This window comes from Drosophila tropicalis, unplaced genomic scaffold, assembly GCF_018151085.1.
Source record: "Drosophila tropicalis isolate 14030-0801.00 unplaced genomic scaffold, ASM1815108v1 contig_393, whole genome shotgun sequence".
NCBI lineage: Eukaryota > Metazoa > Arthropoda > Insecta > Diptera > Drosophilidae > Drosophila > Drosophila tropicalis.
In genome coordinates, this window is record NW_027172855.1 from 3,728,822 (window position 1) to 3,743,583 (window position 14,762).

The window sequence follows — 14,762 nt, forward strand, 5'->3', positions numbered from 1 at the left end:
CAAAAAGAGGGAGAAGAAGAGATATTTTTGTATATTTTTTTTGTTTTTGGCCTTTATTGTTTCTGTCATTCGACATTCGATAATATAATATATATACCTATTAATATTTCGTTGGCACGCCTCTTTGCTAAACAGTTTGCCTTGTCACGTAAGCATCTTCAGATCAGACCAAGTCTGTGAGACTAAGGAGAAGCAAAATATGAAGGGTTTTTTTTTGGGGGGGTGGGTGAGGGTGAGGGAAACCAGTTCTCTAATTTGGTGAAATTCTCGTCTAATCAACTTGGGCGTCGTTGTTAGTCAACTAACTGAATAATAATACAAACATTTCTGTTGAAAATATTTTTCAACAAAAAAATTATAATAACAATTTATATAAGTAGGGGTAAATTTTAATTTTTTTTTCAACAATTATTGTGTACTCAGAGCAATAAGCAGAAATTAAATCAATTGAGATAAAAATTGCATGCATCTATAGAAAAATATGCAAGTGCAGTAGTCACTAGCTAAAAAGGCCTAAGAATTAAAATCGAATAGATTAATAAATTTAACAAAATGAATTTTTAAACATTTCTTTTAAGTTTTTATTCATTTTGATCAAAGATTATAATAGAATGCAATGATTACCATTTGATATAAACCCAGATTTTAATTAGCCTCTTAAGTTGGCCCAGTTGTAGATGGAATGGCTAATAAAAACATAATAAGCAGGATGACCTTAAGGTGGACAACAATTTAATTCAAATTTGCAACAGAAAAGCGTATAAATTGCAAAAAACTTTCGAAACTTTTATTTGTTAATGGGCCAGGAGTTGCCACTGTATCACAGTGGGCTTTTATGCAATTCAACAACGCTTTGTTTGGAATGTGTAGTGTGAGGCAGCTGCTGCCCACAAAGGCGGCTTTATTTAGCCATAGAAAGATTTGCATTTAACATGCCGAAAAGTCATGTCTCCAATCTTATAGCCATGTCCGAAGTGTAGGCTGCAACTGTTTTTGCTGGCCAACAACCGTCCAGCCGATCGTTCAACGACCGCTCGAAGCTCTAACGCCCTGGCTGAATGGTTGCATTTGAACACGCACACACATAGTTTAGTTTAATTAAATGTTGTTTAATCATTTCAAACAGATAATAAGCTATTGACATGGCCTGCGGTGTAGACGACAATCCAAAGTGATCTGAGCTGTGATTTATCACCAGACGAAGCGCACAATCTGTGTGCCCCTTTTTTGGTTAGAATCGTGTGTGTGTGTGTGTATGTGAGTAAAGTGGGTCGATGTTGCGTTCAATGAGTTTTTTTTGTTTTGTTTCTAGTTTTTGGACTTGAAGCGCCACACTCATATACACTCCTTAGTGTCCAAAGAGGCCTAGTCAAAGCGGTCTACTCGCTTTGATGAGTCATTCGCATCAGCATTGCGTATCTGTCAGATACATGAGTTCATTAGTGTAGACACATTTTGAATGTCAACTGCAAGGAAATTGCATGTATTTTTAGCTTACAGAGAACTTGACTTGACTTGACTTCACAGTTAAATGCTAAAACATAACAACAAATTACAATTTACAATTCAGATTCTAAGGGGAAAAAAAAATGTAGTGAAGGTCTAGTCAAAAGAGAAAGAGAGGGATAGCTATTAGGCACACATTCACTTAAAAACTGAATCGTAACTAATATTGTGCATTGGCATTAGCCAAGTTACTTTTACAGAACATTCAAGTGACTGCCAAACGATTTTTCCTACTCTTTCTTGGCCGCAAATCGGAAAAAGGCTTGTGCATTGCAGCTAACTCTTAGGTGAAAGTTTTTTTTTTTTTTTAAAAAAAGGGAGCAGCAGCAGCAGCGGATAGATAGCTACAAATACAGACAACTTACAGAAAATAATTAAAAAGTAAAAAGCATAAGCAACAACAAAAAAATAAAAAAAAAAACAACAATAAGTTGCCAACGTCATGATATATAATAGCAAATAATAACAAATTGTCTGTGCCCAGCGCAGAAATATCAGTACACGCAAGCCAGTAGCAAACGCGTATATGTAAGTATCTTTCAGATACAATTGAACCTTGAAGTTTGTTAGATGGTGTGTTGTTTTTTTTCTCTTCTTTATTATGGCCATGTCATGCTTGGCTTGATTAGCCAGACTTATGTGGTTGACGGCGCCAAGTCATAACTCATTTTAGCTACTATCTTTAGCCAAACAGACAGACAGACAGATAGACAGACAGGCAGACAGACAGTAGCCGCTAGTCGACAGTGAGTAATAATCGAAAGCATCATCTTCAAGATGCAAAAAGATAAAGACAATCTTCATGCATAAAGTCTTGAAATACTTAAGCTTTAAGCGGAAATCACCGAATCGTGTGCAATTGAAATTTGTAATTTCTTTTTCGTCTCTGCATTTCATCCAAACAATCATTGTCGGGCATGCAATTCGAAATGCCAAACAAAACGTTACCAAACTGTCGACAACTTAATTGATTTATGCTTTCGATTTGGAAAGTCACCTTCTTTTTTCTTTCTTTCTGTTTGTTGTTAAAAAAAAAAAAAACACCTTTGACAATGGAAAGTCAAGAATTGAGTGTAGCGAATCTTGAGTTGTTTGTAAAAGATACTTTTTAAACCCCCTATCCATTATTTATTGACCTTTTAAGCTTATTTTATGGTTGGTTATAAGATCACTTTTTAGATTTTATAGCTTCAAAAAGGTTTTTGTTGGTTACTTTTGACTAGAAAAGACAACTTCTTAGGTTTACGTTCAGTTTTAAGTAATTGTTAAAGAAGTACTGAATTTTTGTTTTATTTATTGAAATTTTAAGCTTTTGATTTAATATTTGTAAATTAGCAGAATTATCAACACCAGCTTTAAGAAGTATAAATGTTTTCTACTGGGTTTTAGTTGCTTACTCTGATTTTAAAGTTACTTTTGAAGACAAAAGACAACTTGACAGATTTTACTAGAATTTAGCTCAATTGTGCTCTATTGATAACGTAATGATGCATCTTACGGCCTATTCATAATGAAAACTATAGGCAAACCAATAGATATAGAATATTTGCGGTAAAAAAGAGTCAATTCAATTATTCAACAAGCTGCTCAAATATAGATTATGCATACAATGTGTATCTCAACTTTGTTGTATGATCTAACTACAATTCACTTCAGTGAGAATAAAAAAACTGTAACTAACTCATATCGTTTTATTATTAGTCACACAAATATACTACAAGTGATTGTCTGTTTTAAACTGGATATCTATTATACTAATCGTTGAGGGAAATGCCCCTCATTCTGTCGGGCGCAATCATATTTAGAAAGTATTTTTAGTCTTTACTCAAAGTGATAGTTCTAAAGTCATTTATTACATGTAGTTCTAAAGTTTATCTCAGATTTGTATATGTTTTATTACTTCACCAAGAAATGCAAATTCGTTAAAGAAAATACTCATTTTCTTTCTTTTATTTAATGTCACAAGTCATACGACTTCAAATGTTCTTAAGGTTTTTTTTTTTTGTTTATCGTTTTCTTCTTGTTGGGCATCTCATTCACCAGCAGCAGCACCATTCACCAACGAAAGATAGACATAGAGATCTATTGGTAGTCTCAAATTACCGTTTCGTCTAACCTTTACCACAAATGCTTGCGGCCAAGAAAGAAAAAAAAAAAAATAACAAAAATTAAAAAGGCAACAACAGCAAACTCTTATTAAAGACAAACAGCAGCCAGCCAACTTTCACATAATAATAATTGGCAACCTAAATACAGAAAAACAAATGGGTACGTTGTATGTGATTAACATAAATTTGCTAATTATTAACCAAACCAATACCAATACATAATAACCAAAGCAACAAGTACAAAAAAGAAAAAGTAAACTAAACTCGCCCAAAAAGAGTGTTAACACTCACTAAACGCAAAACCCTCGACTAGCAACAATTCCGCAAACAAATGGCTAAATAAATCTATATGTAAATTACAATTTAGATCTCTATCAAGAGACTGTAAAGCGCTTTACGCGATCCTCGCTCTCACCCACATCCGATTGGGATCGCTTTTCGCCAGCTCGACGTTCGCTAAAATCGACATCAACAACGCCATCGACAACAACAACATCGACTTGTATGTATTTCCCAGCCGTACGAGTATTTATGGCTGTGACTGTGGCTTTGTGTGTGCATGCATTTGTAATTTTATCGTTTCGTTATTCTCTTTTTTTATACCATACACCCATAGGGTGAAATGGTATATTAAAGTCGCCAAAATGTATGTAACAGGCAGAAGGAAGCTTCTCCGACCCTATAAAGTATATATATTCTTGATCAGGATCAACAGCCGAGTCGATCTAGCCATGTCCGTCTGTCCGTCCGTCCGTCCGTCCGTCCGTCCGTCCGTCCGTCCGTCCGTCCGTCCGTCCGTCCGTCCGTCCGTCCGTATGAACACGCAGATCTCGGAGACTATAAGAGCTAGAGCCACCAAATTTGGTATGCATACTCGTGTAGTATGCACATGTTCAGAGTAATTTGGAATTTCGGCCACGCCCCCTTACGCCCCCAGGAATCACATAAAACTGTTTTTCTTAAAAAGTATGACAGCTAGAGACATAAAATTTAGTTTGTATACCCGATTAGTTAGTGCGCAGAAATTAACTGTTTAAACTTTTTGCCACGCCCCCTTACGCCCCCAGGAATCACACAAAACTGTTTTTCTCAAAAAGTATAATAGCTAGAGACATCAAATTTGGTTTATATGCTCGTTTAGTTAGCGCGCAGAAACTAATTGTTTAAACTTTTTGCCACGCCCCCCTTCCGCCCCCGGAATTTACATAAAAGTGATTTCCTTCAAAACTATGATAGCTACCGACATCAAATTTAGTATGTAGACTAGTTTAATAGACGCGCAGATATTGGCTATTTAAACATTTTGCCACGCCCACTTCCGCCCCCGCAAATTAAACAAAACTGATTTTATCAAAAACTAACAAAGCTAAAGTCACCAAATTTAGTATGTATACTGGCATAGTATGCGCGGAGAATTTAGATATTTTCACATTTTGCCACGCCCACTTCCGCCTCCATAATTTAGAAAAAAACGATTTCCTCCTTTAGTTTTTTGACTATCGCATTTAAATTTGGCAGACTAATTTATCTTATCTATTTCTACCAAACTACCAAATTTTATTGAAATCGGACTAGAAACATGTAAAATATGCGTATGAACGTATTTTACTACGCGGTCCACAAGGCCAGAATTGGACGTTGGCTAGTAGCGGCGCTAGAGTGCTCGTGTGTTTGTAGAGTGAGCGAGATAGCACATAGTATAAGACATGTAAAAACAATTTAATAGACATACATTTGGTCTTCGAAATAAGAAATATTTGTTTCACCAGGTGTATGGTATACCCAAGTCGACGAGTCGACTTACTTGCTTCATTTCTATTTTGTTTTTGCTTTGTGTTTGTACCAAAAGATGATTATTATATAGAGGCCACAGGTCGTCGTCGGAGCTCAGGTAAGCGTTTTACTTTCTCATCCCACTGTCCAGTCGGCATCCCCCCTCCGAGTTACGCCACTGAACCATCACCATGCCGCCACCTACACACAATCTGGGAAAAACTTGTATTGCAATTTTTTTCGTATCTAGAGAGAATATGTCAGTTTAGTTATTTGCGCAGGTGGTTTATGTTTATAACAGAATCTATGCCACTTGCTCGCCCCATATATGGTCAGTAGCCACGATTTATAACTCCTCCATGTCGTCATCATGTTATGGACACTTCAACCAAACGAAAATATTGTCGTCAAATTAACACTAAAACCTAATGAGCCATTGGAAAAACCTTTTGTCTAAAACCGCAAATATTTGTGTTTAAACAGTACACAGTTCCTATATAATGTATGTTTAAGGTGGGTGTATAATGAAGCAGCACTAATGTGTCAATTACATAACCAACTGCCAAATGTGACAACGGAAACTACTGGTTTTATTTATTTTTTGTAATCAAACGTTAAAACAAGTTACAAGTTGAATTATGTCAATGGTTTCCATGTATTCAAATGGGTAAATTCCAACATCTTAATCCTTGTGAAACATAAAATTTGATCAGCAAAATTCATAGGTCAAATACAACAGCTTTATATGTCAATGATTTAAATTAATTGATTTTTTAGTTAAACAAATATGAAAAACAGACTATCTTAAAGAAGTGTAGAAAATGGATCGTTTATTATTTTTGGTTCCGGGTTAAAGCGTCAAATCGATATAGAAATGGTGTAAAATTAAACATTTTTTTCTTTCATAGAAGCTAATAACAAACTTTGCGAAAGATAAGGCTAAAAGAAATATGTTCACTACGTGTTTTTTACTGAATTGTAGGTACATAGCTGAAGATAAAGAAAACATTTTTTAAATTTCTAGTGCTTAGATAAGAGGATATCTTTAAAATTATTAAAGTTAAAACAAAATATTAGGCATTAATAACTATAAAAGGGTTAATTAGTTAACTCATAGAAGTCACCTATGGGAATAGTTTGATATGGAGAGGAACGTTTAAGAACAACCAAACTGTAAGGATCATGCTAGACGAGAATGATAAATGGTGGTAGGTTTGATTAGGATCTTAAACATACAACGAAAAGCCATCTCTGATAGTAAAAATGCCACCCAGAAAGTATATAAATCTTAATTTGTCTACTTTCATTAAGTATGAGTAATAACGTATACGCAGGGTGTCCCAATTAGTCCAATAAAATTTCGTACAAGGTTAAATATGCCGAAAGAACTTGACTATTACTATGTATACTATTATAACTTTAAAGAGTTAACTGAAAAATAAGTTTAATGCTTTTTTGAGATAAAGGTAAAGGTTAAAGGTCCTACATAAAGCTATAGATAATTAATCCTCCATCAATATTTTGGAGATATTTTGTTTCGTCTAAACTATTGCCACCATATGACCAACAATTTCATGACTATCTACAATATTTGCATCAATATGACATTTAATTCGTTTGCAAACCAGCTAAAAACCTGCAATTTTTCATTCTTTTACGTAGTACAGCAGCAAAAATGTGTCAGCAATTGGCACTTTTTGGTTGCTTGACTCGTGAAAACTATGAAAAACTGTACGATATCTAATGAGTGTGGGTGGGCCGATTCATTGTGTGCAACAAGAATACAAAAATGTTGTTGTGACTTCACCAGTCGCATGCAATTTTTGTAATTTTCCACTTAATGGCTTTTTGCCCCACTCTCTCGCTTTAAAAAGCCATTTATCAAAATATATTTAACCAGTTAAAAAGGCGGTTCTCTAAGCCTCATAATGAAATTTACCTTTAACCTTCAACTGGCAATAGTAAAAAAAACTGAAATAAATACGATGCAATTATGCAACTTCAAGATGTCAATTTTAATTTCTGTCTATTGAGAAACAATATCCGTTTAATTTCAATTTCATTTTGCGGGGGTTTTCAAATGATTTTTTTATGACATGAACCGAATTATAATATGTATTTTGGTTTGACATTGAGGGGGAGAGTGCAAATGCATTTGCATATGACATCACGCAAATTATGAGCAGTTCATTTGAATATATTACCGTGAAAACAGAGCCAAGTATTGAGATTTGCTTACACAAATGGTTAATGATAGAGAAAACATATAAATTTACTAACTTGTTGTTTTTATTTCTTCTATAGATCATAATAGCGCTGTGCTGACAGCCAACACAGAACAGTTTATAATCGGTCAACGAGTATGGGTTGGTGGCTTACGTTCTGGACAGATTGCCTATATAGGAGAGACACACTTTGCGCCTGGCGATTGGGCTGGCATTGTCCTGGATGAACCGAATGGTAAGTTACTAGGAAAGGGAATACAATTTCAAGTTTAACTAATATTTTGACAATTGCAGGCAAAAACGATGGTTGTGTGTCGGGCAAACGTTATTTTCAATGTGAGCCCAAACGTGGTATATTTTCACGCTTGACACGTCTAACCACATATCCATTGTCTGGAGCCCAGACGCCCACATCGCCCATGGCTAAAAACTCACCAGAACGTTCTCGTACAGTCTCGCCGACGGCCAGTGTGCGCAGCTCCATGTTGCGTAGTCCAGGCATAGGAAGTGAGTAAAGTCCCAAAATTATACAAAGATCATCTCTTTATTTTCGATGGCCTTTCCAGAAAATGGTTTAACTGTGGGCGATCGTGTGATTGTCTCCTCGGGCTTTGGTAGTCGTCCGGGCATTTTGCGTTATCTTGGCGAAACACAATTCGCTCCGGGTAATTGGTGTGGCGTGGAATTGGATGAGGCCAGTGGCAAAAATGATGGAGCCGTTGACGGCATCAGGTTGATAAGCATCATCTAATGTATTTTATCAACAATATACTAAAGGTTTACGACAAATCCATTTCAGATACTTTGAATGCAAGCCGAAATATGGAGTTTTTGTGCCCATAGCGAAGGTTTCTCTATCTCCTTTGACAAAGAAGACGCGTCTCTCTCGTACGGGTTCGCGCGAATCTCTCACTTCGATTGGCACCATGAATAGCATTGCCACCACAAATACGTCGCGCATGCGCATGAATGCTCAGGTATAAAGCGATGATCCCCTCAAACCCAACTCCAATCCAGCAATATTCCTTCAATCAATGAACGACACCTAGAAAAAAAAAAAACACCTTAAACAGCTTAAAAGAGCTATTCGTTTGCCATTTTTTGTGCAGTTTTCTTTGTTTATTATTCTTAATGATTTATTAATTTTTAACCTATTCCTTATACTAACGCGTTGAATTCTAATCCTTCCTTCCCCCCACACTTAATTCAAAGCAGCGCAAGTCTACCACGCCCATTAAGCCAATTGTAACGACGCCGAAAAATCAATTTTCCATGCAGGTATGCTAAAAAGAAAAACTGAAGCTCTATCAATTTGCATTGCGCTGTTAGTTTTATTTGAATGCTCACTCAATTTATTTATATATATTAAATAGCAAGTTGTATATTTCAAGAGCCTAATAGCAATTATACAGAATAAGTATTCTCTAGCCATGAGTTCGTATTATAACAAAAAATATTGACATTATCGTATGGCTTGACTTTCGTGTTTATCTTTTTAAAAATGTCTCAAATGATTAATCTATACTTTATACTATATACTTTACTATTCTTTTTAATTTCTCTTTCTTTGGGGTTTTAAAAACTTCAAATTGAGAAACTGATTAACAATGAATTCGTATCAAATGTCAAAATGACTAAAGAAGAAAAGTCAAAAATTGTAGAGTAAATTATAAATTCTTGATAAGAATTGAATAACTAAAAATTTTAGACTTTCACGGAGATATTGTCCCCATAAATTGCATATTGTTATACCCTTGCAAAAAGGGTATATTAATTTTGGTCAGAAGTGTGCAACGCATAGAACGAAGCATCTCCGACCATACAAAGTATATATATTCTTGATCAGCACGACGAGACGAGTTCAACTAGCCATGTCCGTCCGTCCGTCCGTCCGTCCGTCCGTCCGCCCGTCTGGATCAACGCAAACTCCTCCTAGACCGTAAGAGCTACAGAGCTGAAATTTTGCAAGTAGGCTTGTATATACTGCAGGCGTTGTATATCTCGGATTCAGCCGGATCGGACCACTATATCATATAGCTCCCATACAAACCCCAAAGTCACGAACAGTGACTTTTCTCAATAACTTCGTTATTTTCTATGCTATTATCGTGAAACTTAATATTAGAGAGTTTACTACGCCTATAAGCGACTATGCCAAATTTGATCAAGATCGGATGACTATATCATATAGCTCCCATAGGAACGATCGGTCGAAAACAGTGACTTGTAAATAACTTCGTTACTTTTAACGTGATTGTTTTCAAATTAAACATTTCTTAATTTAATATATCTGTTAATGACTGTGTCGAATTTGATAAAGATCGGGTGACTATATCATATAGCTCCCATAGGAACGATCGGTGGAAAAGAGTGACTTTGATCAATATCTTCGTTATTTCCTATGATTGTAGGCCTTTCTTTCTCAAGCTTAAGCCTTTTTAGATAAAACGTTCTTCCACATTGATGGCTAATGGGTAAGGAAAGAGTTACCAAAAAAGTTGCAAGGGTATACAAACTTTGACGCGGTCGAAGTTAGCCCCGGCCCTCTGGTTTTTTAATTGAAATTCAAGATTGAAATCCGGGATTGACCATTAAGAATGCGAACCAAAATTGAGATAGAAAATGAAAATGAATATTAAAGATTGAGAATTGATGAGTAAGAATGAAAATTGAAAAGAAATATTGAAATTAAAGATTGAGAATACAATAAATTTTGAGATTTCAGATTGAGAAGAGGATTATAATAGAAGATCTATGATTTACATTTACAATGAAGATTCAGAGAATCAGAGAAGATTGAGAAAGAAGAGTCCAAATGAAGTTTTAGGATATCTAGATATCTAGATGGAGAATCAAAATTCAGATTGAATAGGTCCAGGATTGACAATTAAGATTAAGATTCAGATTGAATTGATCTAGGATTGAGATTGAGAATGAAGATTGAAGACTGTGGTTTGGGGATGTATTCCATCTACATACAGATTTGAATTTAAAAGTGAGATTGATTGATAGAAAATTAAATTCGAGAGTGAAGTTTCAGAATGTAGATGGAAAATTAAGAATGAGAATGCAAAATGAGATTAAATAGATTGAGGATTAAGAATGGAGGGAGATTGGGAGGAATGAGAATCAAATAATATGAATCAATTTTCAGCAAAAAGATTAAGAATAAAGATTGACATTAAAGATTGATTCGGAAAATGTTGATCTTACATCAGAATATTTGTTACCTTGAATAGGGCTTCAATTGGCCGTTTATCCTCCGATTTAATAGTTTTTTTGCGATATCATGGTTAGAGTAATGCCAATTTGTTTATTGCTTGTAAATTGATTGGCTTTATATATATATGTATAAATTGGTTGAGCATTAACCCTTGTGTATGAGTATTTGGATTAACTCTTTAGCCTGATAAGTGTACAACTAATAATAAAACTAACTAATACACTCTAAAACCAAAACCCACCTAAACACACACACTGCTACACCACACACACACACACACACACCGATATGTAAATTAATAATAAATATATATGTATACCTATCTATCTATCTATATTCTATATGTTTATGCTATGTGTATAAAACAAGAGACAGAAAAAAATGGTTGGACTTTTATTTCGTTTTTTTGATAACAAAAAATACATTTGTTTTTTTTTTTTTTAGTGCACGCTTTTGATGTTTTTTAAAATTGCTTATTAAGTTTATTCTCAATTTCGATTTAATTTGAATATTCTGAATCGATTTTTGGTGAAGCTTTATTCGCAAATGTTTTTATGTCTTTTGGGGTTTTCTGCATGTAATTGTTGTCACGTGTTCTGAAAATTGTTCTCTATATGCTCTTAAGCACTCTGTACATACACACACACACACACACCTACACGCTTATATATGTATATATACACACACACAAATACCTCCTATGGCTATGTTCTACGTCTGAATCCTTTTCTTTTTCGTGTCCTATGATTTTTTGTTTTTTGTTTTGGTCTAATGTGTAATATAGGATTTGCTGCGCGAGAAACAAAACCATGTGGAACAGTTGATGGTGGAGCGAGATTTGGATCGTGAGGATGCTCAGAATCAGGCATTGCAATTGCAAAAGAATATCAATGAGGTAATTATATTCACCGATACAATGTATGCCCCGATGCCCTATGCGGATCGCCGGCGACCATATCGACAGCAAAATCTTTGGTTACCCACTGATCATAGTAGCAGTACGACAACAACAACAAAAAAACCAACAATATTAAGCAAGATGAAAACTTCTGCAAGACAACCATTGCAACTACAGCAACAACAACAACAACAACAAGTGCCACAACAACAACAGCAACAACAATTTAAACATGCAACAAAACCAAAGAAAGTTTGGTTTTGCGATAAAAAGAAACTCTTTCCAGTTGGCTGAGACGACGGTCATTGGGCCCCTTCTCCCTCCAGTCAATGTTTGCTCAGTCATTTGGTGCAAATCGTTTAATTAACCACTCTTCATAAACATTTTTCTTTTGTTTTTGTTGCATTTTTGCTTTTACACCAACACACGAAAAATCACCTGTTTTTTTTTTTTTGTTTTACTTTTCACCTGGTTTGTTCTGCCCGTTTTGTGTTTTCTTTGTTTTTGTTTCTTCCTTTGTGACTTACAACTTTTGTTTGTTTAAATTAACACTTTTCTTTCGTCTTTTTTGTTTCGCTTTTTCTGTTTTTTACAGTTATGGTTTTTATAATGTTGATATACAATTTAACTCACTTAATTTGCGCACGTTTATAATTTTTGTTTATTATTTTTATTTATTTTTTTTTTTTCTCTCTTTTTCTGGTAGGGGGAGAATTTGAGTTTTCTTTCAGTCGTGCCAAAATTGTCAGTCATAATCCCCATGATTCACCCTCCAAATAATTTAACTGAACAAAGCAAAACCCCAAGTACAAGTTTAACTAGGTGTAAAACCATAAAAAAAAAACAAAAAAATACAACGGTTAAGGGTTCAGTTTTAACAATGCTTGGATGATTCTCTGATTTGATATCAGAAATAATATACCCCCAAAAAACCTAAAAATAATTTGGACTTGTCCTCCTTTAACCCTAAATCACATTTGTGCTGGCACAAATTTCAATTAAATTAATCAAATTAAAAATTATCTCAATTGGTTGTTTTGCTTTAATCTCTTCATATATAAGTCATACAAGTTTAAAATGTGTTTTTCTTTAACAGACTTTTATGAATCAGATAGACCGACAAACTTTTTCTATAGAATTCGATTGGCAACTTAATTTATTAATTATTATTCAAACAAGTAAAACGGCATTTATGTATTTTTCGATCGTATCGTTACTTACCGGTTTATATAGTATCTAATAATTGGCCAATACACAAATTATATAGTATAAATGACAGCTCAACGAGCGCTCTGCCGATTCTCAATCGATGCTAACTAGTCTGTCTATAATAAAGCCGCCTGCAAGTTGGGTTATGGATAGCGACCTTTTTGATTTCAATCTAAAGTTTGTATTTCAAAACGACTCAAAGTCAATAATTTAAAAAAAATGTATACAAAAGATTCTCTTTTTCGTATAGTTTGATCTCTATTGAATATCGTATATATTTGTTTTGTAATTTTGTATTTGGACCTGTTTTCGTTTTTGATTTTGAATCAATTTGTCCGAATCGAAATGAATATTTGTCGAAATCAAATGAATATTTTAGTCACTATATCACTCGAAAATGAAAATTGGTGTAATTGTAGTTATTTTTGACCTCAAGCTGATGGAAAGTTAGAAAAATGGTTTTTTAATGCAGTTATAGACCTCAAAGCATCCTAAACCCCAAAAATTTTGGTCTATGAACTAAGCCTTTAACATTTGACTAGTTTCTATATCTATTTGTTTGGTGGTTGCTCTGAAATAGATTATTCTGTCTCTCTGTTCTTCAAACCACTTTCCAGTGATATTACAACCAGTAAATCGAATAAAATAGTTCTCAAATCAACAATTCAATTATAAATTTAGTTAAGAAAATACTTATTTTATTGAAATTTTTTGTCGGTTTTGTCGGTAGATAAACTCCAATGCTCAACATGAACTTGAGTTGATGTCATCTCATTTCGCATTTGCGTTAATGTTTAATACAAATAAACAAAAACATAAACATAATATTTACTGTAAAAATTTTAGCACAATTTCTCACCTGATTTCTATGTAAATAGAAAGAATATAATTCGATTGATGACTCGAAAAATTCTCTGAATGATTCAGATTTTTCTTCTTCTTCCCTTTATATATTATTGTACATGGATTTTGCTTAAATAAATTTTTTGTGTTATGCCCACAGACAATTTTTACTTTATTTTTAAGCATAGATATTTGTATGTGTGCGCACTTTTAAGTGTTTTAAATTGATTAGCAACAAAAAGAATTCCAATTTCCCCCTCTCACCTGCCTCCATTGTTCCTCACTCCTCACCGATCTCTCTTTATCACTCTCTCTCTCTCTCACCCTTCCACTTTTTAACGCAAAACCAAAAATGAAACCCAAACAAACCAAACCAAAAATTGAAAATTTTGAACTTAAGTTTAATTTGGCCAAAGAATTTGTTGCACATTTTTTGAATTTGAATTGAATTTCTTATAGCAAATACTGATCGAAGCTGATCGCTGGAGGCGTCTCATAGCACGGCATAGCATTCGTTTGGCTGACTTGAGACGTGAGTTCCGTGGCTGGTCGGGTAAACATGAAAGGCACTGCATCCTGCACAGTGTCCTCACACCATTGCGCATCAAGTAAAAAAAAAAAAAAAAACCGCAGAGAGTCATCGGAGTTTTGCAGTTCCAGTGCTCAAAGTTGTTAAACCATTTTGATTCAATTTGAAAAGTTGAAATTTTTTGCTGCACACAGCGTTTTAAGCTGATGAAACAACCAAAAAACAAAAAACGGATAAAAAGAAAATAAAAAAAGAAAATCACAGAAGATGAAGATACTTATTTACCATATATCATCAATACGAATGCCAAAACCAAAATTGAAAATAATTTTGAAACTTTATTTTGGCTAACAACATGGAAAAACAAAAATGAAGAATATTTTTTATATGAAAATGAAAAACTATTTGTATATGAAAGCGAATTTTATTGCTGTTGGTTTAGTTGTAC

The 14,762-nt window shown here is 34.3% G+C and overlaps 1 protein-coding gene across 13 annotated transcripts in view; it reads left to right on the forward strand.

Annotated features, from left to right (window-relative positions):
• Positions 1–14,762, forward strand: part of CLIP-190 (Cytoplasmic linker protein 190) — a 38,215-nt gene that overhangs the window by 15,046 nt on the left and 8,407 nt on the right. For 4 of the 13 annotated variants that reach the window (XM_068284581.1, XM_068284578.1, XM_068284579.1 and 1 more), the window contains 6 exons: positions 7,692–7,847; positions 7,907–8,119; positions 8,179–8,344; positions 8,412–8,589; positions 8,825–8,890; positions 11,620–11,730. In XM_068284581.1, the coding sequence (XP_068140682.1) occupies positions 7,692–7,847; positions 7,907–8,119; positions 8,179–8,344; positions 8,412–8,589; positions 8,825–8,890; positions 11,620–11,730 (890 nt within the window). Of the gene's footprint in view, positions 1–3,981; positions 4,117–5,463; positions 5,506–7,691; positions 7,848–7,906; positions 8,120–8,178; positions 8,345–8,411; positions 8,590–8,824; positions 8,891–11,619; positions 11,731–14,244; positions 14,670–14,762 lie in introns of those variants that run through there. The other 9 variants (XM_068284582.1, XM_068284580.1, XM_068284590.1 and 6 more) reach the window with 8 other exon arrangements.